Below are 22,159 nucleotides of genomic sequence, written 5' to 3' on the forward strand. Positions count from 1 at the left end.
TGGATAGTAATAATAATAATAATAATAATAATAATAATAATAATAATAATAATAATAATAATCACAAAGTTTTTACTATTTGTTTAGGAAAGCTAACATATTCAAATTCTTGATCATATAGGACAGGAAAAATGTTGTAGTAGTATCAATACTACTAATGATAAACTAAATTTTTAATCCAAGTTATAAAGTTATTACCATTACATAATACAACCACACTACGGTATTTTTTCAACTGTACTAGAGCTTGGTTGGCTTGAGTCGATTCTAAAGGGTTTATTTAATACAAGTTTCCAGCAATGCCGCCAACAATACGACACTACTCATGGAACTCACTTAATTTGAAAATTATTAGTTTTTGCAAATTATATAACTGCCAACTGTAGAATCTTTAAACCTTGTCTCATACACATCAACTACAGTATTCATTAGACAACCACACACAAATATACAGCTTTTGCTACTCAAGAAGTTGAAACAACAGCATTGACAAAGAAGGCAGTGAATATAATGAAGTGCAACATTAAAATCTTTAAGCTTCATGGCCTAACACAATAAGTAGACCATATCATAAACTACCAATTTTATTTATGCAATTGGGGCATAAAGCCCAGCACTAGGTTCTGGGAGGATATTCAGCACCATTGTGCAACTGGGGAAAACTCCATAGTTATAGTATAAAGTAAAAGTTTGAATGGTTGGACAGCAAGATCAAAGCAAGGCAGTGGAAATGACAATATAGTAGAAGAATGAAAGAGGAATTAAGAGATGTAGCATTCAGAAGCTGGCAAAATACAACTGGTAGGTACAAGTGATAAAATATTGGCAATGGTATGCACAAAAAAAAAAAAAAAAAAAAAAAAACTAAATATGTAAGTAGCAAAACAAAAGACATGTAAGAAGACCCAGAAATTATGGAAAGAAGTGAATAAAATCCCAAATCTGATGAATATTCAGAAGACATGGTACACGATAAAAGAGAACCAAAAGGAATCATTAACAAAGGAGCAGGCATAAAAACATTTACGACGTTAGGGACGAAACATCTACCAAAAATCCTGTTAACATTCAAAACAACAGTATTGCATTAGATATCACTTTTTGAATTTAATGACATTCACTACATGGTACTTACTGTGCTGACTAAGTAGCTTTTCTACTCCCTTGAGCAGCTTGTGGCGATGGCCATATGCATTAATTCCTATGGTTTTGAGCTCATCATGGCCCATTTCAGCTAGAATGTCTAGCGTTATGTCTTCCTTTTCAAATATATCTCTTAAATGCTCTAGACCCAAACTGAAATTAAAAATAATTCTCTCAATCTTACATTTCAAAATGATTCACTATACTACTTGAAAAGAGGAGTAATTTCAAGTTTTATAGTCACTCTAAAGCCAAATTACAAATTATAAAACTATTCACATTAATGGGAAAAAAATTAAAAATTATAAAATATCACAACTCATAACATTTAATTCCTACACACTTACCTATTAAGGAATGATGAAATGTTCATATTAATAGGAGTATCGGGCGTAGTTTCACAGCGCGAATGATCACAACAACCATCACCAATACCAGGTGAGGAACACACAATTGGTGTGAATGTTAAACTGGCACCTGATGGCATCATCACAGTCTCAACTGAAACATGATGGATTATTAAACAAAAAAAAAAAAAATTAAAAAGTTAGGCCAAATAAAATAATTCAATAAAAAAGAAACACCCATGTTTTAACCCTTTTACCCCCAGGCTATTTGGAAATTTCCAACCCTTAACCCCCAGGGGGTTATTCTTTTCCCAGCACATTTTGCAGTATATTTTTTCTAAATTGCTCTAACAGCCTTAATTTTTGTCATAGAGAGGTCAGGTTGGTCTCATTCTCTTGGAAAATGTCTGAATTTTCTCAAAAAATTATCAAAAATATGAAAAAAAAAATTTTATGGCATTTTTTTGTGAGGACGTACCGGTACGTCCAAGGGGGTAAAGGGATGGCTTTTCTGAAACGTACCAGTACGTCCTTTGGGGGTAAAAGGGTTAAGTAACAGACAATACTTGATGCATAGAAAAATTAAAGCATAAAACCCACCATAGAAATAGTCTAAACACATGCTAAATTTACATAAAATTCTCATTTCATAGATACAAACCATTTACTTTTGATTTATGCCCTAGTCTGATTGACGAGGACAAATCGGAGTAATTCTTGGAATTGAATAATGATAAGATATAGGAAACCATTCAAGGCCAAAGTAATAGTAAGGGAAATCCCTAAAATTGCACTATAAAGTTAAGGACTACTGCTATTTACAGGAATTTCCATGTAGCTATTTGAAAAGCTACTACAAGAACATCCTACATTCATATCACATACTCTTGAATGATAAAAATGCAAGAAATATCAAATAAAACAAAAAACACTTTAACCTCAACTACTTGAACATAGAAATGCAAACTAGACATTAAATTTTGTTCTTACAGATGTTATGGCCCTTTATTAAAGAGACCGTCCTCTATGTCTTGCATTCTTTTTAATTATTCAAAATACACAATTTCTACTGGTATATGTTTTAGACATATAATACCTTCATCATACACAAATTTCCAGTCATTTGATCTAAAACTTTGATAATTAGCCAAAATAATAATTCAGAAAAAAATTGGGTACATTTTTCTCCCCTAATATGACACCAATCGCACTGAAAATCATACTATAAAAACCCAATAATTCTGTATGACAGAATTTCAATTTTCCTTTTTCTTTAATGAATTTTTTCTTAATTTTCTTCGCCTAGATGTAAAATAATCATGAAAAAAAGAGAAAAAGGAAAATCAAAATTCTGTCACACAAAATTGTGGAATTTTTATTACTCTTTCCAATATCTTTCTAAAATTGAATGATAAAAAAACCTAGAAAAATGTACCAACATGCAAATAAGTGTTTTTGAGTTATAAGTTTCCAAAGATTTGCTATTAAACTTTTGCTTTTTTCTTAGAAAAAGGAAAATGGCATTACAATAACCTTACTTTGTACTTTTATTGTTCATTCCTATATAAAGGCTTCTAGACTAGGTATTTAAACCCTAAGTTATAAGAAAAAAAAAAAAACAAGAACAACAACAACAACAGTGTGAGGGTGTCATTATTTGCCAGCGGCCTCTCATTGTTGCCATTGTTTTAGTTAGAATGTTCCAGCTTTGTACTCTTCTTCATGTTTCCCTCTCTTCTTGGTTCTTTTTTGTTGCTCTCTGCTTGCTTTTTGTTCTTTCTTTGACCTTAGGTAATATTGGCCTTGCTATTAAGTTCACAAGGATGTTGACAAAACACAATGTACACATGATCTACAAGTAAACAAACAAACAAACTTACAACATAACTTCTATAAGTCTTTGGAACTCACCTATCCTCTCCCTATGCCTTCCACTCTGACACTTAAGATATTTCGAAACATGAGAGGAAAAATCACTGTATATATGAAAAACTAAACACGGAAAGACGGTTCTGTTAAACTTAGTCATGCAGACGACACAGTTAGGATGTCATCATCATCTAAAGACCGCTTTATCTATTATTTGTAGAAATAATTGGCTGAAACTTCTGGAGAGCATGTGCGACATGATTCGGCTTACGTAGAAATAATAACTTGATTTTTCTATTTTTTCAAGTTGTTACATTATCCACCATTGCGGACGGTTTCCTTAACAGCTCCATTTCTAGGCATGTTACCGTAAACCCTTCAGTTAGTGAAGTACTGCTAAAAATATAAATTTCTAGAAACTTTGAATTAATTATCAAACTGTAAAAGCTGTTAAATGCTCAACATGATTTGGCAAGATGAAAATAACACTGTGAAATTTTACACAGACAGTTTCAATTATAACAGTGCAATATTCCGTATATTGGGGAAAAAAAATACTTTTTTAGGTCACAATTAACTAAAACCACTACTTGACTCCCATTAATGATACACAAATTTAATGTTACCAAATAACTGTATGCCATATAATTACGGAGACAAGAGTACAATTGCACCTGTTTAAAAAAAGTGGATGACAAAAATTTTGTACAATTTTTGAATTGTAAAGAATTTGACAGATTTAGAAGAACCTGTACTATGTATACAAATTTGGGAAACTCACCTTCAGCACCAATATTGTTAATGGAAATGAGTGAGGGTGCTGGAGATACTGTAGACTGTGAAACCGACTTAGATGGTGTGCCAGGGGGCTTGGGAGATGCAGGAGAGACGTGAGTGGGAGTCGCTCCTCCAGCTGCTGGTGCCAAAGTAGGCTGGCTCATCATAGCATCCTGCAGGAGACTACGCACATCCTCAGCAGTTGCCAGATGGAGTGGAGTTTGACCCTCCTGAATAGCAAGAGGAATCTTATGAAAAATTTTCACCACACACAATACAGACATTACACACCCCACCAACTACAGCAAGTAGCACATTCTCAACCATCCAGGAAAATCAAATATTTAAAAAAAAAAAAAAAAAAAATATATATATATATATATATATATATATATATATATATATATATATATATATATATATATATATATATATACAGTGTGTATATATATATATATATATATATATATATATAAATAAATAAATGGTAAACTAAGTTAATTAAATAAAACAACCAGCTGTTTGGTAACTTAGTAAAACCTAGTAAAAAAAAGAATATTAAAAAAAGTTATTTCTATACTCACCTGATGGTCATTTAGCTTCTTCACCAAGAGCTTGGTTTATCAACAATTACCCCGAAAATGTAAAAAATATTCTCAATTTTCTTCCATTTCAAAAGACATGCCTCAGTACAATAAAGTAGCAATGTACCAGCTAATGATAAGTCTCCAATACTTCAGTTTTGAAGTCAAAAGTAATTTATTCCCTATTCCTTTAAATTACTATTTGGTGTGGGATGAAGGCGAGCATGTGTAAGAAGATCCGACGATTATAGAAATAAAATAAAATTATTACAATTCTGTATATTTTTATGAACATCCCTTGATGTACATACTGCCGACTCCCACGCACTAACGGGAGTGAGATGCCACTGAAGGAAAGAGATGGGTCCACAAGAAACTTAAGCTTTATAACAATTAAAATTCTATACTCATATGATCTAGATTCAATGGAAATCATCTCAAAATAATTAGTAATATAGGACTCCAGTTTGCTTTCCTAATATTTGAAATATCGAAAAGAAATCTTTAAGATGATTGAACTTATTATTCTAAAAGAAAACAGTGCTAGCAGCCACTATAGGACATAAAGGCCAATAATCTCAATAAGAAAGCCAGGATTCTTCAAGACAATGTCTACTGAACACCAAACTAGTACAGTATGTTATTCTCTAACTTACTGCTAATAAGAGAAAGCTAGCTGCCCCAAAAATAACGAAGAAATTTGAATAAGTTAAGATATATACTTTAAAGGGTCATCACTAACAAGGCATGTCATAATGTGATCTACTCTAAAGAGAGGAATATCCTCTCTGTAATTCCATTAAAACTAAAAATTACTTTAATTCCTCAGCTGTTATTAGCACCGTATGTCAGTCAATCTCATTGTTCACAACTAACCCGTTAGTTTTTGCAACGTAGAAGCTTTACCGCCGCACAGTATATACTCTTTAATTCCATAAGCAATCAAACTAGAAACACTTTCCGAGAGAAATCATGTGACACGTACTCCTCACAACGATTAATTAAAAACACAGTAATTTCACCTTGCAAAAATGCTAACAATTTCAGCAGGGAGGACCACTTAAAATACATTAAAGATTTACCACAATCTGGAGGGGGGATTTATATGGGTATCACAGGAGGGTGGAAAAACTGAAGAATGGAAAACTTAACTTGCTACTTACTATTACCCGATAGATTGTTACATTATATTTTACTGGGGTGAAGTACATTTTTTGAAAAGAAAGAAAATGGGAATGTTATTTATAAATTTTTGGGGTAAACTTGATAAATCGAGCTTCTGCTGAAGAAGCAATATGGATACCAAAAGGTGGTTCACAGAAATAATTGAAATTGCCAAGATAGCAGATATGAGGAAATCCTGTATTAGACAAAATCTGAAGGTCACATGATATGCCAGATTGCATGATACTGTGTGGTAATACACAATATAGTAACAGCGTTCTCATATGCAAGAACTGCTTACGAAGCTGTACAAGTTCAAGACAAATTCAGGAGAATTCCAGTAACACTTATCAGAAACTGAAATAAAAGATTGTTTAGTGACGGATCCATACTGACTTCCTGATGTCTGACTTGGTGAGGTCTTACTGCTATTAAACTGTTAAGTCTTTAATTTTATTAACTTTCCTTGTAAATGACAATATGTAGATAAATTTCATTCCTGAACAACTCACTTGATTTTTTAGGTAAGGATCAGCACCATGAGCAAGTAAGAGGGCACATAATTGCGTCCGGCCTTTTTGGGCCGCTTCATGAAGAGGAGTAAAGCCCCATCTATCTGTGGCATTAACAGCTGTCTGGAACCTGATGAGCAATGCAGCAATATCTAGGTGACCGTAAGATGATGCATTATGTAAAGGAATGAGACCACCCTGGAATATGAGCAAATGCCTGAATTACTTTACAAGGTCAATTGATCCATTTCCTTATCCAACTATCCATGTCATTATTCAAATAAAAATAATTTAATGTTGAGGTAAAGGTTTGCTATGAGCATTATCTTTTTGTCACTGTTCCTCATTTTACCCATATACTTACCTTATCCTGAGCATTGACATCGGCACCATTTTCAAGCAGATATTCTGCAACTTCTAGGTTATTATAACCAGCTGCTAAGTGAAGAGGAGTGGAGTTCCGGCCCTTTTCAAAACAAAAATAAAACTTATTTAAAACAAAATGGCTTCCAGCTTGAGCTTTTAGTACAATAACAAACTATTGAATTTAACAAAACTTGTATTAAAATAAAGAATGATTCAAAAGAAATAAACTTTTCTTACACTAATTTTTCCCTCTCATCTAGACAAATGGCTGACAAAAATTAATACAATATTCTTGTGTGTTAGATCCTGTCTACTTTAACCATAGTGAAGGATAAAATCTTTGTTCAAGATGTTAATCACTTACCTGAGAGTCTCTGCAATTAATATTTTCTGGATTGAGCAGTTTTTGAACACGCGCAAGGTTGCCCTTCTTGGCTGCATCAAGCAAAGCCGCATCCCCACGTAGTAGATCAGCAACATCTTGGTCACTCTCTTTTACCAAATCTAATGCTGTGTGGCCATCTCTATTCTTTCTATTCACATCTGCTCCATTCTGTTGACAACAATTAACAACAAATGAAATCTTAACCCTTTTACCCCCAGGCTATTTGGAAATTTCCAATCCTTAACCCCCAGGGGTTATTTTTTTTCAAGCACATTTTGCAGTATATTTTTTTCTAAATTGCTCTAACAGCCTTAATTATTGTCATAGAGAGGTCAGGTTGGTCTCATTCTCTTGTAAAATTCCTGAAGTTTCTCAAAAAATTATCAAAAATATGCAAAAAAAAATTTAAATACTGTAGTTTTTTGCAAGGACGTACCGGTACGTCCATGGGGGTAAAGGGATGAGTTTTGTGAAACGTACCAGTACGTCCTTTGGGGTTAAAAGGGTTAATTAAAACCATCAGGTGGTTTTACCTAAAAATAAATGTAATTTTTGGACACAAACTCATAAAGGGTCATTGTTCTAAAGATCACTAAAATCCAAGCATGATGCACATGTACTTGACAGAGAAATTTTTTAAGGATTATGCTTTAATTCTCTCCTGACTTTCCTGTGAGGGATATCAACATGTAATAGCCTGGCTAAACCAGCTAGACAAAATCTTTTGCAAAGGGTATGGCGATCACCTAAATAAGTTCATGAGACTACAAGAGGATCAGAGTCCCTGCATGAAAAATAAAAGGCAGAAGGCAATGCAGTCAGGGACAGAAGAATGCTGCAAAGACCATTCAGTTCCATCTACAGTATGTCACAAAAGGCATACCTTATGTGGATTAGAGCAGTTTAAGTATGAAAGAAAAGTGTGTACACGTGTGCTTGTTGGACAGCAAGACAGAAAAAAAAATGAAAACAGAGGTGGAATAGGATAAAAATCAAGTGCAGCTGAGGGCCAGAAGGATGCTGCAGACATTTTAATTAAATACTGTAATGCCTACAGTACACTGCTCGAGGTGCAATGATGGTATATTACACCTCTAGAGCAAATAGTAAGCAATATTCTTCAACAGGTCCACTGTAGGAAGTACTGTGCAAGACTGTTACAATAAGAGGCACTCCCTGTAGTCTTCAGGATAACAAAAAGCAAAGAGATGTAAACGTTACCACGTAAGACTGAGCAAGTATACAATAGAAAAAATTTACACAACTCCTTCCTTTGGAATGCTTTGAACTTGCCCTCAAAATCTAAAACAAATTTGGTGATCTGGTTAGATTACTTAAACAACAATATTGACCCTGTTATCTTTATTAAAAGTTGGAAAAGTAGGATGTTAAAAGTCTAAAGGTTCCAACAAGGAAATTAGCCAAGTACAGGAAAAAAAGAGAAAAAAATAGACAATATAAAAAAAAACAAATCAATAAAAACATTCAAAATAAATCAGTCATATATGCAAAATATGAAATACACCTTATGTCAATACAGCTACACAACCGAATAGAAAAATAGCTAAAACCAACACACTATTAATACTTTGAGGAATTGTATATAAAATAATTGTAAAATCCAAAATTAAATATTACACATACAAATGTCACCACTTTCCCCCTGGCAACAAGAACTCCCCTCCTAAACCAAAGCATAACAGATAATTATTTAAAACTCCTCAACATCATAAGATAAGAAAAAAAAGAAACAAACCTTCAAAAGTAATTTGACAATATCATATTTTCCTTTGGCTGCTGCTTCATGTAGAGGAGTGAACTTCCAGAGATCAGCAACATTAACGCTGGCCCCGTGACGTACAAGTAATTCTGTCACTTCATAATGACCGTATGAACAAGCATTATGGAGAGGAACCAACCCTCTGGAAAAGACAAAAAGTTAAGCTCTCTTTTATAACTAATGCCATAATTTGGTAATGTTCTGTTTCTTGCCGAAAAACAAATTCAAACTCATAAGATTCCACTCTTCTGTGAGCTAAATTGATAGGAGGTAATGTATTGCTTTAATTCTATATTATGGATAAACAAATTGGGTAACCATGATCTCATTGGCTTAAGAGAACTACATGAATGAATGAATGAAAGAAAGAGGGTAAAATAAAGGCACAAATATCCCCATTTGATATTTGGTGGTTTTTCTCATCAACCTACAACAATGTTTACAGACTATATATTGCTTCAAATGATTATTTTTGTCACAAATTAGTTCAAATAATTTAAAATTAAAATTGTCTACACAAGTTTTATTTTTGATTTTCAAAATTCCTCGGAACTAATTCGAATTTGATATATCAATCATTACCTTTTAAAAGCTACACAAAAATGGATACCTACAAACCTGGCTTTGTCCAAAATTGCAATCTCCAAACTAAATCACATACCACCTGCATTCCTGGCTCTTACCCTTTGTCTTTCGCATGAACATCTGCTCCATGTTGAAGTAAGTATTCAACTATGGGAACCCTGTTGTAACCAGCCGCAAAATGCAAAGGTGTGGAATGACGACCATCAAGGTCTCGCACATTGACCAAGTGAGGCTGTGAAACCAGAACACGCCGTACACACTCAATGTCTCCAGACTTGGATGCTTCTAACAACTGCTGTTCACTGTCGACCCCAGGCCCAGGAGGATCCTCTGTAGTGAGAGACAAAGACAGCCCTTAGAAACCAGTACAGTAGTATCTCAAAACACTGAAATGGTGATAGGAGCTCTAAGCCAAATCAAGTCTGGAACAAGAATAACTATTTGAAAAAGTGAAAAAGCTAATAAGGTCTTGAATCTAATATACTGTATTCAAAACTAGCAAATAGAACTACAGAAAAATAATTCAAACAAAAGTACATCACAGGAATTCAAAATCCAGCATGAGTATTACCTAAAAATATTTTGTTGTATCACAGAATTCTACATAAGTAAACACCACTGAACGAGTTTTGTTCATCTTGCTCCTACCGTGTAAAAGTCGTTGAACTGGATCTGTTGCAAGCTGAGTGGCAGTGTAGCCTTGCAGAGAAATAATGGTTGGATCGATACCATACTGCAACAATAACCGACAGGCTTGGATATCACCTTCTCTTCCACACCTATGAAGAGCTGTAAGAAGGCAAAAGCATATCAGTACAGGTACTGTAGATACAACTAATGCACACTAAAAAAAATCAGTAATTCTAAGTAATTTGTATTTTTTCAAACTATAAAACCAACTCCTTTATATATAGGTAAACAGCAGCATAGCTGACCCTGCAGGGTAAACAAAAACTTTCTGTGCAGGAGGGTAGCAGGAATGTACGGGAGAACTGAGTTACCCCATTCTACATGGGCTGATTCTCCATTCTTGATCCTACAGCCATAGGGTTTATGGGGTGGTGAGGTGGGCAGTAAACCTTGAAAGGAATCAGATTTGTTTAGCAAGGAAAATACAAATTACAAAACCTCATCCTTTAAATAGGAGATTCAAGTTATGAGGGGGGAAAACCTTCCCGAGCTGACCATGTGAAAGCTCTGGGACTACTCGACTCTCCCAGCAACTATTCTAGGTCCTATATGAGAGATAGCTCCAAAAAGGCAACCCCTGCAAGGGGGGAATTCTTGGAACTGGAAAGCATCCTCTCCTAGATTAGATCAAAGTAACAGGTTCATCCAGTCAAACCCCATCACTTATCCCAAGGAGTAAACTGGGTTACCTGTATATCTAACCTGAATATTTTGCCGTAAGATTCATCTGATATGCTTCTTCTTGCCCGAGTGAAATATCATGGGTCCTTAATAGGAGGAAAAAGGAAAAGAACTAACAAGTATTCACCATTTACACTTTCACTCTGTCCAGGTTCAGATATGATCTGAGCAAGGACCTAAATTATTTGTTGTGCATTAGCAAATGGCCCTAAGGATGCACCCAGAGACCTGTAAGAAACCTCCAGAAGGTAGTATTCCATGAAGATTGATTGTCTCTTTCATACTCGTGCTTTCAGCAACTGTCTTACCGGGACGTTCTTCTTGAAGGCCATTCCCCCCAACACTTGTACCTCTTGAGCCCTAATAGTGGAAGAAGTCACTCTACCCCTACTCTCGTACGCTCTCCTGATCGTTTCTCATAGCCAAAAAAGATGCTGTACCGATATATCTCCCTTAGCCCATAAGAAGTTCTGAATGGATTGTCTGCAGCTCGCCATCTGTTTCAGGTACTTCCTGATGGCCGTGATGGGACAGAGCAGATCTTCTGGATCATAAGATATTGTCTTCAGAGAGATGGAAAGAGACTCAAATAGCCTGTCACTAACTGCAGGATTCATAGTTTTTGCTACAAATTTTGGCATGAACTTGCAAGTCATCTCTTTCCACACCTCCGTCTGCGAGACCTGGTAGAAGATACAGTAAAGTTCACTGACATTCTTGGCTGAAGCCAATGCCAGGAGAAAAACTGTCTTGATGTTAAGTCCCTATCTGAAGCGTCCTGAAATGGTTCGAACAGGCATTTTTGAGGAATGATGGAACCTTCCTGATGTCCTAGTCCCGAAGGTGTACCTGTTTGGGTGAACATGACTGCTTAAAACTCCTCATGACCATAGAAATCTCCCTGGAGGTTCCCCAATTGAGCTCATTGCACCGGAAGACCTTGTCTAAAACCACCTAGTTGCCCTTTACTGCTGGCACTGACAACAGTTTGTCCATTTGAAGAAAGATTAGGAAGTCTGCGATCATACACACAGACCCTAAAAATGGGGAAATGTTCCTCCACTTACATCAAGCACAGAAGACTGCCTACTTAACACTGATGTGAAAGATTTCCCAAGGTACAGTAGGGTCCCGAATTATGCGAGAATTTGGTCGATGAAAGGCCTCGTGTAATTGGAAATTCGTATATTTCGAAACACATCATGGCGGCAAACAGCAACCTACCCGTCAATTTTTTTTTCACTCCATTTCTAGCTTTCTAGCTATATATATATACTGTATATACACTGTGTGTGTATGTATGTGTGTATGTATGTATGTATGTATATATATATATATATATATATATATATATATATATATATATATATATATATATATATATATATATATATATATATATATATATATATATATATATATATACACTGTAGCTTTTATCTTAACAATACTGTAAGAAATCCTTCTTATAGATTTTTTTATAAAATACTGTACAAAATTTCTTTTATGGATAAATAAAACAATAAAAAGTTGTTAAAGTTTTGATAATTTTCTATGACTGTAGTATTTACTACTGTACTATGCATAGCTTACTGTTTTCAGTATTTTCCGAATGATGTAGAATTATTTCCTATAGATACAAAAAACAAAAAAGGGTTTTCAAGGTTTGATACAGTATCTAGCAATAGTTAAAAATTACAGTATAGTACTGTATACCCATGATGACACTCCCACACGTATACACGGCCACTAGGCGCAAGTGTGCACTAGGCTGCTGTACGATAATCACGCTTTTTTTGCCCTGAGCGGTCATTTCACTAATGATAATTTTTCAAAGTTAATATAATTTCTTTATGCTTATAATTCGTAATTATAGTTAAAAGTAGGGATATTAATTAAATGGTTGAGTAAAAAAAACAATTAATACTACTATTATTTAATTTCAAATGGCTACATAATACTGAATATTCTAATGGGTTCTTTTTATCTTCAATCGTAAATCTTACGCCTGGATAAGCAACAAAAGGAAAGGGATAGGTCTCTCTCTCTCTCTCTCTCTCTCTCTCTCTCTCTCTCTCTCTCTCTCTCTCTCTCTCTCTCTCTCTCTCTTCATATCGTTTCCTGTATAGTTTTCAAATATGTTCGTCATACATTTGTACATTATTTATCCACTTTATTCTCTCTCTCTCTCTCTCTCTCTCTCTCTCTCTCTCTCTCTCGGCGTTTCCTTTCCCTTTATAGTTTTGTGAAATTTCGTTGTCCAGTCATTCGGTAATGAGAAGTCATTTTCGCTTTCGACATCGAAAGAAAACTTTGTTTCTTCAATATACTCATCACTGGAGGATTCAGAACTAGTGCTCTCATTATCAAACAGGTTATCATTATCAAATTCCACAACAAGAATATCATTTATTTCATCTAAAGAAATAACCTTCCTCTTTAGACCTTTCATTACAAAAGGAACAACAAACAACCACTTATGCATGAACGCCCGAGCGCACTGATAGGAAACCAGTTCAAACCAGAGTTTTGTAACATCAAGCTACCTTCAGAAAAATAGTTGCCAGACATCATATAAGTTTCTATTCACAGTCCCCATATGCTGAGAGTGTTGCCAAGTGGTGATCCTATACTTACTATACGAGTAAAGTAACATCACGAGACTGACGGCTTGTAAAAGGCAATTAAAGTCATGAACGGAATATACAGTTGAAGGCGGTACCGAGTAGATCGTGGTGAACGGTTTATCACGTGGGTGACGCTTAACAGGTTATAAAAACATTTTATATAGTTCGGTATTTTCTCTATCCATCCTCTCCCAGAAAACCTTCAAATGTGAATTATCGGAATGTGTGCAGATCTTGGCAGTGCGATAACTAGTTAGCGACTGAGAATAAAAAAAATAAAAAGCCCGATTGACGAATGACGATGCTGATGAAGAGGATATCGAATACCGATTTTTCCCTAATTGATTTTTTCTACGTTCTGTCTAATCCAATGTACAGTACATTCTTATGTAAAGGGCGAACCCCAACATTTCTTGATGCTGCTACACTTTAATTATAGATATTTTACCACCTATTTATAATCTTTATTTATAATAACATCTTTAGTAAAAGCTCTTCAATATCACTTTCAGGAGTAAATGCGTTTATGATCGACGATGAAACGTAAAAAAAAAACGTTTTCCTTTTAAGAAGGCGTTTTTTTAGGAAAAAAAAACAACACGAAACAAAATTGCTCATATTTCATATATTTTGATTTTCTAAGGATAATAAAACATTAATTATAACATTATTATTACATAGTACCTGGTAAGATATCTTTTGCCGCAAAAGTTAACCTATAGACAGATGTTAAAATTGGTTAGCGAGTTCGTTATGATCGGCGATGGAACGTACTAAACAAAGTAATGGGTTTGGTTGTGGTGACATGTTTGGCAGTAGCATGATATAAAATAGTCTTCATTTTGATGGTTTTTAATTTAAAGTTTAATGAATAAGGATTTTTCACCATAATCACAACGTAAGTATAAAAATTAATTAGTACAAATATGGAATATTATACATATAGGTGTTGGACAGTTAGGCTAGGCCTAGCGACAAGTTCACACAACAGATGGGCAAACCTTAACATTTTTCATCCAAAACTAGTCTTAAAATGTTTGAACAGAAATCTTTCTCTCACATTCTCCCCCCCCCCTTCTCAGACATCGGGGAACCATCACCCCCCCCACCAATACAATTAAGAAAACAATAGATTTCCTACGCTTAGCGGTGCTTGACTCGCGGATTTAGAATGCTCCTCGCAAATACAGGAAAATTAATTTTTAAAAACTATCGATCGCGTAATTGAGGAATCGCGTAATTAGAACACGTGTAATTCGGGACCCTACTGTATCCTGACATCTCTCTTGCAACTTCCCTCAAAAAACCCCTTCTTCCCAAGGAGGAACTGGATCGTCTCTACCCGTAAAGAGACAAGGACAACAGCGTGTTGTGGTACCTTCACACCTGAGGCTGGCGCACAAGGTCTGGCCTCAGTGGTAACTCTCGAGGCTACTCTACGAGGAGGGAGACTAGGTCTAGGTACCACTCCATGTGAGGCAACCTTGGGGCCACTAGGTTTAGGGCAGAGGTTTGGTGCAGCTAGGACCTTACTTATCAGAGAGAATAGGTTTTGTGTATGTATCCATTATGTTCCAGGGGTGTTGGATTAGAACCTCAATGAAGGACACTGGCTCCAGGATTGGTGATTAACAGACTGGGAGCTTGTGCTTCAGGCTGGTTTTGAATAGGCAAATAGTCTGAGAACCTCATGAATTTATAAGTATCTTTGCTACTTGAGGCATGTGAGGATAGGCTGGCATGCATCCACACGGTGACTGTGAGTGCAAGGAAGGAAATTCCCTGGAGATCTTCCTCTTATGGGCTAGGTCTTTGGGGGGAGGTGCAGAAAATCAGGAGGCCAATCTGGTTTGCTTGGAAAACTTACACTGTAATAACTTTCCTCTTCTCGAAGCAGCAAACTACCCAGGGCCTAATACTACTCTGTTTTCTCCTCTTCACCAGAGACACAAACATCTTCCCCACCTCTTCCTAGGAGGCCTAGCCTTAAGAATGTTCAGATCAGACCACAAAGAAGTAGGCCTGGGCAATAGAGGGGGAGGGGATTATCTTTTCTTGGTACCCACGCTTAAGAGAGCGGGTACATCTGGTCTGCCAAAACATCTCCGAAGTCAGGGAATCATTGAGACCAAATGAGTGCCATTTTATGAGTCACCATTGAAGAAGGGCATGGATGCAGACCCATGGGTTACCTCCTCGTGCCCCATTGCCCTGGGGCTATCATCCTTACACGAACCTCCTCCCGGATTATACATGTGGAAATAGAGCCTAGAGACGAAGAGATAGGTTCTGCACACACTGTTGACGTCTTGAAAGGGACATTATCTCTCTTCCCCTTCTTAATTTTCCTACTGTAACACGGCAGTTGTTTCTGTGGGCAAGTATTTACATTTTGAGTAAGTTGAGGATTAGGATCACTGCTGGACCCAGCCAGAGGCGTAAGTAAAATGGGAGTCATAGCCTGAGCACTTTTTTTTCTAGCGTGGATGCTCCTTCAACGCCCAAACATGCAGGCAGACCACCAAAACAGACATACAAACAAAGAACACAGCTGGGAAAACACAAAGGCTAGCTTGGGTCTCAGGAGTGGTCGAGGCCACGTCTAGGATAAGAATGGGAATCAGCCCATCGGAAGAACGGGGTCACCCCCTTCTCTCTTACACTCCTGCTAGCCTCCAGCACAGGATGTTTTTGTTTACCAAGCTTGGTCAGCAATGCTGTTATTTATTCCTATTTAAAGGATGAAGGTTTGTATCAGTGTTGGAAAAAATTAAGACAATATAATGTCACCAACTCCTTGGCTTCTAGGGATTATAAATCAACTATTTGTATTTTAACAGCCAATACCCAGCAAAAGGCATAAGCTGCCAATGGATTTTGACAAGTGCCTAACATTATTCAGGATGAATTAGAACAATCAAAACTACATCTTTGAATTCAACTAGTAAATCAGGTTACTTTCCACGTGAAGCGATACTTTATCAGAAATATCTTTAAACCCTGTTATTAGAACATAATAAAGTACTGCAAATATAATAAAAAAAATTAAAGTTGAAATTATTTGTATAGTGGAAAATTGTTAATAGATACTTCTAACCCAGTTAAATATCAATGATGAAATTGCTCACTCAAGTGTAATTCTCAACTTCCAAGTTGAAATTTAACCTACCTGTCTGGCCAAGCCCATCGAGAGCATTAACTTTTGCACCATGCTTTAGTAAAACTTCCATGATCTCGTAAAGCCCTTTATCAGATGCTACATGTAGTGGCGTGAGAAATTCTTTATTCTTCTCCTGAAGGGGAGCTCCCTTCCTCAAAAGAGCCTCAACTACACCTCTTCTCTTGCCTCCCGTTGAGCTGACAGCACAATGCTAAGGGAAAAAAAAAAATAAATAAACACCATCATCCTTTGCCATCAGTAAAAATAAAATCAGGTTTAAAACCTGGTCTAAAATCATCTTTGTAAACAATTTTTCGTCAACGTCTATTACAAATGAAATAAATTTCCCCTAACCTCTGTCCTGTGCCCTTTCTGTCTAAATTCCCTATCTTGTCTACATTCATCTTTGTCATTTCCATTTTTCAATGATTTTCTGGCTTTTCCCACTTTTTTTTTATTTGCTTATCTGGCCAACTAACTTACTCCTCATTCCCCTTTATCACAAATCCAGCTAAAAATCTGTTTGGGAAATCTCAGCATATCTTCAAAGTATCAAGACACCACATATTGTTGCAATCTCACTTGGGATACGTTTTCCCACTGTACTTAAGAGATTTTCAAAATCTTGATTTATTTTACATGTTTCTACAGGACAAAGTAGAAGAAACCTTAACCCCTTCACTACGATGATGTCATTACAAGTCAAGAACATGCCTGGTGATACAGAGTGATGTCCGGATATGTCATCATTATTATTCTTATTATTACAAGCCAGGCTACAAATCCAAACCACATGAAGGTAATCGATATATTCATTACATTTCTGTATACTGTAACGTCAAGTCCATTATTACAGACGAGAAGTTTTATATCTTTCGATGGTTGTGTGTCGTGGAATTATTAAGGAATAAAATAGTCCACTTCAGTTAATATAAAGTTTTATACACAACTAACAGTCCTTTACCATTATTTAGAGAAAAACACATAAAACATATTTCTGAAAAATTACTCTATAATCTCGTCATCATGAATGGAAAAAATAATTTTGGTAGTTTAGAGTGAAATACAGTAGAAAATAAAGCAAACTTACGAAAAATTTATCCGGTAATCAGAGGTCAAACAAACATAGAAATATAGGTTATTATAGACTAAATGAGCATGTCTATCCGATGGTGACAAATCTCCTATATGTATAGCAGATCCCCTGCCTCGTAGAAGGGGTAAAACGTCAAGAGTATATCTGCGGTATTCCGTCTTTTATTACAGTATTCTTATACAGTATGAGGAGTTTAAAGGTTCAAAGGCCACTCATAAATGGCAGAGGCAATAATATCTTTCTATTTGGTAATTATTCTAGGTATCATAAATATCTAACTTGATTTACATTTTTTGTAACGATGAGCATCTCAAAATATTAGTTTTTAACTTGGTAAACAGGACCAAATCTAACTTTTCACTATTCCTACAGCACATTGCCACTTTTCAATTCGAATAGTTTACTTTTGCTTCCTTTCCAGCTACCATAATTTTCTTTTTTCTTACATTTTCTTATTCCTATACTCTGCAATGTTAAAAATTCAGGTACTTGAAAAGATTACTCTGTAATAAATTAATAATTTTAACACCTTAAGTATATTCACATTTAGTACACAAGTCATCAACCTTTGTTGTTAATATTTTAACTCTTGTACAAATCTTATTAAGGAACAATTCACTGAACATTTCCAAATGGGATTGCTAATTAGTTGTCCTGCATACAGTGACCTCTCAATTAATTTATATAGCACTCTTTGGATTGCCTTCTAGTGTCTCCAGAAGTTATAGGCAAACAACTATGAAATAACTTAATTTCAAATTACTGTAGTGTGAATTTAGGTTGTTGTAATTAAACAATCTTCTTGGTTGTAATAAAAAAGTTATTTCCAGTGTCTCAATAAGAAATTATTATTTAAACTCAGTGAGAAAAAAAAGCATTCAAGAAACTCTTACCAAAGGAGTATCTCCTGAGTAAGGATGCTTGAAGTTGATAACATCAGGAGACAGAAACTTTTTTAGTCTGGCAGTATCAGCCTGGCGGCAAGCTTCTAAAAGACTATGGCCCTTGTACTCATCTGTGAGAACGGAATTAAATTTTATAGTAATCCATAACATATTTACATAACCTTATATATGGTTTACAGTACTTTAAAGAGCAAAGATACCTTGCCTTACAAAATAAGCAATTATCATCTGGCATATCAAATGAAAATCAAATCTAAAATGCTCTAGATTTAACACGCGAATAACTCACAAGTCAGCCTTTCTTGGAGATCTCTAGAAGGGGCAACATCAATTGCAGATTTTGAATGGCAATTCAGCAATGTTGGATCTGCACCATGGGCCAAGAGCAAAGAACATACCTGGAAATTAAACAAAAAAAATAATAATTAAGGATTTACGCATCTTGAGCACCATTACACATTTACGCTCGAGTATTCTACTTCCATCAGTGCCATTGGACATGTTTTACATTGTAATATCCCTTTTTTTTTTCTTTTATGATTCACATTCAGGAAAACTTATGAAATATTAAAACCATACATTAATGAAAAGGAAACTTATTCAACTATATAATAAAAAAGTTGTAAACTCCTAGTCCTAACAATTTTTGCGCCACGATGAGTTATGCAAGATAGTTTTCAAATATAGCCGGAAGCTTTGAGTGCCAAATTCTTTATGCAATAAGGTGAAAATGAACAGTTTGAACACTATTCTGAGCACAATATGTCTTAAAATATTACAATGTTGAATAAAAACCAACCTCAACTCGAGACTTTGAAGCTGCCTCATGTAGTGGGGTAAACTGCCAGAGATCCATGGCATTGACATTTGCTCCATGCTTTATAAGGAGCTCTGTGACCTCAAAATGGCCATAGGAACATGCGTTGTGCAGGGGAACCAGACCACTGTTGATGTAAGAAAAACTTATCGATGTTGGTTAAATTTCAGAAAAGAAGTGAACATATGTTGTTTTACAGATTTCCAAGATAAAGTAAACTAGCAAACACTTTATCCAATTACATGACTGCAGAGGTTAAGAATTACAGTATTAGAAGCAGAATGTACAGTACACTTGTCCTTTTTGGATTACATCTTATCACATAAATCCAAACATAGTCTTCATTTCTTCTTATATTTGTAAGCTTCCTATATTCACAATACTTCCAAGCAAAGACCAATAGTATTTGCAATTCATCAGCTACCACACCAAAGATTTTCTATTGAATCAAAGACTTAAAAATTCATCCCAGCTCCAAATTACATATAATTTTATGGTAAACAGATACACATAGCATTTTATTATTAAATTGATGAACATACAGTAAAACTAATGTAGACATACAAAATGTTGTAGTAAATATTAAACTTACCCTTTGTCCTTCGCATGGACATCTGCTCCGTGCTGGAGCAGTATCGTGACTATTTCTGTTCGATTGTAACCTGCTGCTAAATGTAATGGAGTCGATTTGCGACCATCAGAGGCGTGGCAATTAACGTTGAGTGGGGTTAGCAGCGTCAAAAGGCGGTCTTCGTTTCCTGCACGAGCAGCCTCCAAGAGTTCTTCTTTTTTATACTCGCCTATAAAGCGACACCATCAAGCTTATGTAATTACTCCAAAAAGTAATTAACTATAAAGTTAAATACTGTACATATCTAAGGTAATATTACTATGAGCAGCAATATTGCATGTAATCAAGAATCAAAGACATCCTCACAACAACTATACACGTATACACAGCTATCTAAACAGCCTAAATTTTAGCACTTTACAAACATGGTGATATAAAGCCAAAAAAGGGAAAAAATTAGGTCATACTGTGGACTCAGATTGACTAGGAATCAATTAAAAAGTAAATAAATATATAATAACCTTCAATACATTCCAAGACTCGATACCATTTTCTGTAGATGTACAAAAATACTTATGAGCGACTTACCTGTAAGCACAGAACGAGCATATGTATCTGCCAGATCTAACGCCGTCTTGCCGTCTGTGTTGCGGATGCTAGGATCCGCTCCGTTTTGCAGAAGCACTGAAGTAACACACGATATTAATACAGTATATTAAAAGTATGCTTCAATATATAATCTAAAGTGAAATACTACAGCATGTATCAAATTATGAATAAGAACTATCATAGACCTCAAAGGTTTCCTATTATTATTACTATTATTATCATTACTATCCAAGCTACAACCCTAGTTGGAAAAGCAAGATGCTACTAGCCCAGGGTCTCCAACAGGGAAAAATAGCCCAGTGAGGAAAGGTAATAAGGAAATAAATAAATGGAGAACAAATTAACAATAAATCATTCTAAAAAAAGTAACAACGTCAAAACAGATATGTCATAATATATATAAACTATTAACAACATCAAAAACAAATATGTCATATATAAACTATAAAAAGACTCATGTCCGCCTAGTCAACAAAAAAGCGTTTGCTCCAACTTTGAACTTTTGAAGGTCTACTGATTCAACTACCCGATTAGGAAGATCATACCTGTTATAAAACTAAAAAAAGCACCACTAATCTATATACATTCCTCCAAATTCCATTAATAACTGTTAGATAGCAAGACAAGTCTAGTACGTGTTCTCACTTCATAAAGTAGATGAACCTTCAGGAAGAATTAAATCATGAAGTTCATAAGGGCACACTTTGCAGTAAACCATTCTAAGATAGTAGCTGATATATTTCCAGTTAAATCATCCAATAATATTGTATTTTCCAGTTAATTTCCTTTCACAAAGACTTACTACTTCCACAATCTTGTTTGTCTTTATATGAAATATTTACTTATCTATGATTTTACACTTATTAGTCATTAATTACATTTATAAAATATGACAACATTAACAGATTAATGGCAATATGATCTTAAATTGAAAGTTATTTGTTTATCTGGATTGATGAACAGATGTTAGAAGGTGGGACCAGTTACTACTGAAAAACCTTTTTGAAAAGCAATAGTTTTGGAGCTGAATAAAGGGCAATTTTAAGAGAATGTGGGAAGGCCTGCATACTTTTATAAAAGATACGGTTTGGGCATGGCAAGTAATGAATCTACTTAATAATATCGACAATGCAACGTCACACGAACAAGAAATTTTAAAGAATGGACAAAACAGTCGACTCTAGACAGGTCCTTTGTCAAAACTGAACACAAGGGCAAAATAAGACAAATAAGTGTCCAGAAAGCATAAATTAATTGGTGCAGTTCAAGAGAGGAGAACTGATATTTTACCAAAAGTTCTTATGGAGGGAGATTCTCCTAAGCAGTAAACCCCTACTCCTCTCATCTCCAATATTCCATCCTGGACTCTCCTCAAGGTAAATAGTTTTTGTCAATATTACTATTCTTTAGAGTGAATTATTGAATCAATTACTTTTATTTAGGTTACAGTTTGCTCTTTATATAACATTACTAATCTTTGAAAATGAGTGA

At 35.2% G+C, this 22,159-nt stretch overlaps 1 protein-coding gene across 1 annotated transcript in view; it reads right to left on the reverse strand.

Moving 5' to 3' along the window:
* Tnks (tankyrase) overlaps positions 1–22,159 on the reverse strand; it is an 81,598-nt gene that overhangs the window by 15,903 nt on the left and 43,536 nt on the right. Inside the window, exons 3-17 of the mRNA XM_068356849.1 lie at positions 20,648–20,743; positions 20,081–20,288; positions 19,471–19,615; positions 18,961–19,069; positions 18,660–18,781; positions 16,680–16,881; positions 10,161–10,301; positions 9,611–9,842; positions 8,904–9,069; positions 7,127–7,315; positions 6,761–6,862; positions 6,397–6,594; positions 4,141–4,366; positions 1,491–1,644; positions 1,136–1,296 (exon numbers count right to left, since the gene is read on the reverse strand). Coding sequence (XP_068212950.1) covers positions 1,136–1,296; positions 1,491–1,644; positions 4,141–4,366; positions 6,397–6,594; positions 6,761–6,862; positions 7,127–7,315; positions 8,904–9,069; positions 9,611–9,842; positions 10,161–10,301; positions 16,680–16,881; positions 18,660–18,781; positions 18,961–19,069; positions 19,471–19,615; positions 20,081–20,288; positions 20,648–20,743 — 2,451 coding nt within the window. The remainder of the gene's footprint in view (positions 1–1,135; positions 1,297–1,490; positions 1,645–4,140; positions 4,367–6,396; positions 6,595–6,760; positions 6,863–7,126; positions 7,316–8,903; positions 9,070–9,610; positions 9,843–10,160; positions 10,302–16,679; positions 16,882–18,659; positions 18,782–18,960; positions 19,070–19,470; positions 19,616–20,080; positions 20,289–20,647; positions 20,744–22,159) is intronic.

Source organism: Palaemon carinicauda, chromosome 33 (assembly GCF_036898095.1).
Source record: "Palaemon carinicauda isolate YSFRI2023 chromosome 33, ASM3689809v2, whole genome shotgun sequence".
Taxonomy (NCBI): domain Eukaryota; kingdom Metazoa; phylum Arthropoda; class Malacostraca; order Decapoda; family Palaemonidae; genus Palaemon; species Palaemon carinicauda.